Consider the following 2,335-nt stretch of genomic DNA (forward strand, 5'->3'; position numbering starts at 1 on the left):
TGTCTGGCCAGTGTGAGGACTGTAAGCCAAATTATTTGAAATCATCCCTCTGCTAAATAATTACGGGTTTGTTTTCCTGCAGTGAAAAATACATAGGGATTCCTCTTATCTCCATTGACTGCCCCATCAGGGGATAAACCGCTGAACTGATGGTGTAACACCGTAAATGGTTGTTTCCAGAGCCCAAGCCATCCAAGGCGCCGCCGCGGACGCCGCTGAGGCCGGTGATAATCACGCGCGACGCGGTGCAGAAGGCGGTGTTCGGCGCCGGCTACCCCGCCATCCCCTCGCTCACTATCGAGGAGTTCTACGACCAGCGCGTGCGGGACGGCATGTCAGTACGATTGATACAACATTCATGGATAAAGCCCGGTCTGTGAGCACGTAGAATTTTGTCCAATGACCCCAAGCTACGCATCCTTATCGCTCGCGCGTAATTATGTTGCTGTCGCGCTCGCACACTCACTGCGGGCGCCCGTCGCACAGTCGCGACATCAATATAATTACGCGCGAGCGATAAGGATGGGTAGCTTGGGGTCAATGGACAAAATTCTACGTGCTCGCAAACCAGACTATAGACGAAACCATTGTCGCACAATACAACAACAATTTTATTATGCCGATATTGCCAATAATATTAGCCTATATTGTCATAGGACTATTGCGATCAGCGATTACGGTCTAATCCTGCCTTGTCATGCATAAAAAAAACTACTTTGGACATTTGAGGGTCGGTGTTAGATCCCTGCTGACCGGTAGAACACAAGCCTAGCTTACTTGAAGAGAGATATTTTTTTAATACTTGTTATAAAATACAACAAGTAAAACCTTAATTGTAAAATCATTTGCTTTAAAAAAAACAAAAGAAAATAGATAAATTCAAACTTAACAGCATATTTATTTCATTGCAGATTCCCAGGCGGCACAAATATCCCGCACCAAACCATACAAAGCACAGAAACAGACGGCGATGAGGAAGAAAGAATTCGCAAGGTTTGTCTACTCTGTGAAAATTTCATTAATCTGTAAAGTTGTAATTTAATATGATGACGGTACAGTCCCTCATTAATTCTCGCTGACTGTACAATAAGGCACAGAAAACACGGTGAAACGCAATGAGACCACACATGACGCGATCATTTCAAACCGGTTTCAAACTGGTCCCGTCATGTGTGGTCTTTCAACGGAATCTATGGCAGAAACTTAGATGCAACTCAAAAGTAACTGGAAGTTGCAGTTTCGTTGCAATTGCGTTTCACCGTGTGTTCTGGGCCTAATACATAATGCTACACAAGGTGACAAGGGCATCTAGCCCAGGCATCGGCACTAGGTGAAGCTGAAAACCAGCTTTTCAGCCAGTGCCAGTCTTCTGCCAAGTACTACATCTCGGCACCTATTCCAAAAGTGTATAGTCTGATGTGCTGTTGTCTACAACAGGGTTTCCCAATTTTTTTTTGCCAAGGAACCCTAATTGATTATACTTTTCCTAGCGGAACCCCCGTACTACTCCGCCCGCACGCCCTGCCCCTCCCTTGTGCGTAAACAAGTCGGTGCGAGCGAACAACGTCGGTCACGAAACGGGGGATAATATTTTTTACGGAACCCTTGCGGCCTTTCCACGGAACCCCAGGGTTCCGGTGACCACCTTTCGGGAACCGCTGGTCTACAATTTCAATTTCTTCTGTTCTTCTCCAGGAGCGTCTAGTAGAAGAAGACGACCCAGAAGAGTTGGCTCGCCAGCGCGGCATGGACGAGTACAAGGACGACCACCGCCGCGGCTGGGGCAACCGACACAACAGGAGTTAGGAACACCTTACTACATGGAATAAACTTTATTGTAATTGCATTTGAGTCGAAAATGGCAAGATTTAACAACCGGAGCTAAGAAACACTACTACACCTGATACTCTTGATTCATATAATTTAAAATGGCGGCAAAAGTTATCAACAGGAGCTAGGCAAACCTTACTACATGGAATAAACATATTTATTATTGTAATTGCATTTGAGTCGAAAATGGCGGCAAAGATGCGGCGGTGGTATTTTTTGGGGCTGCCATCTTTAAAATTTATTCAGTGACCTTGAAGGCTAAAGACATGGTATCTACCATGCAGCCTAAATGGTTGACGCTTAAGGTATGTCTTTATTTTACTGTATTCTCTTTGAGATTTATTTATACAATATACTCTTAACTAAATAGTATTATTAGTACACTGAACATAATTTTACACGACTGTTGTTAATAAGGAGATAGCGTCTCGTTTGTTTGTGTTTAAATTAACACATTGTCAAGGACTATACAGCCCGTACGTATTATTAACACTTACAAAAAATA

The 2,335-nt window shown here is 44.0% G+C and overlaps 1 protein-coding gene across 1 annotated transcript; it reads left to right on the forward strand.

The window, feature by feature from the left end:
- Positions 1-180: 180 nt before the first annotated feature.
- Positions 181-2,329, forward strand: LOC114360038 (serine/threonine-protein phosphatase 4 regulatory subunit ppfr-4-like; the record flags this gene model as incomplete). Its single annotated transcript, XM_028314593.1, has 3 exons — positions 181-334; positions 912-993; positions 1,696-2,329. Coding segments are annotated over 3 exons (347 nt in total), but the record flags the coding sequence as incomplete, so codon positions are not given.
- Between the last annotated feature and the right edge of the window lie 6 nt (positions 2,330-2,335).

Source organism: Ostrinia furnacalis, unplaced genomic scaffold, assembly GCF_004193835.3.
Source record: "Ostrinia furnacalis isolate ACB-3 unplaced genomic scaffold, ASM419383v2 OfSCF4812, whole genome shotgun sequence".
NCBI lineage: Eukaryota > Metazoa > Arthropoda > Insecta > Lepidoptera > Crambidae > Ostrinia > Ostrinia furnacalis.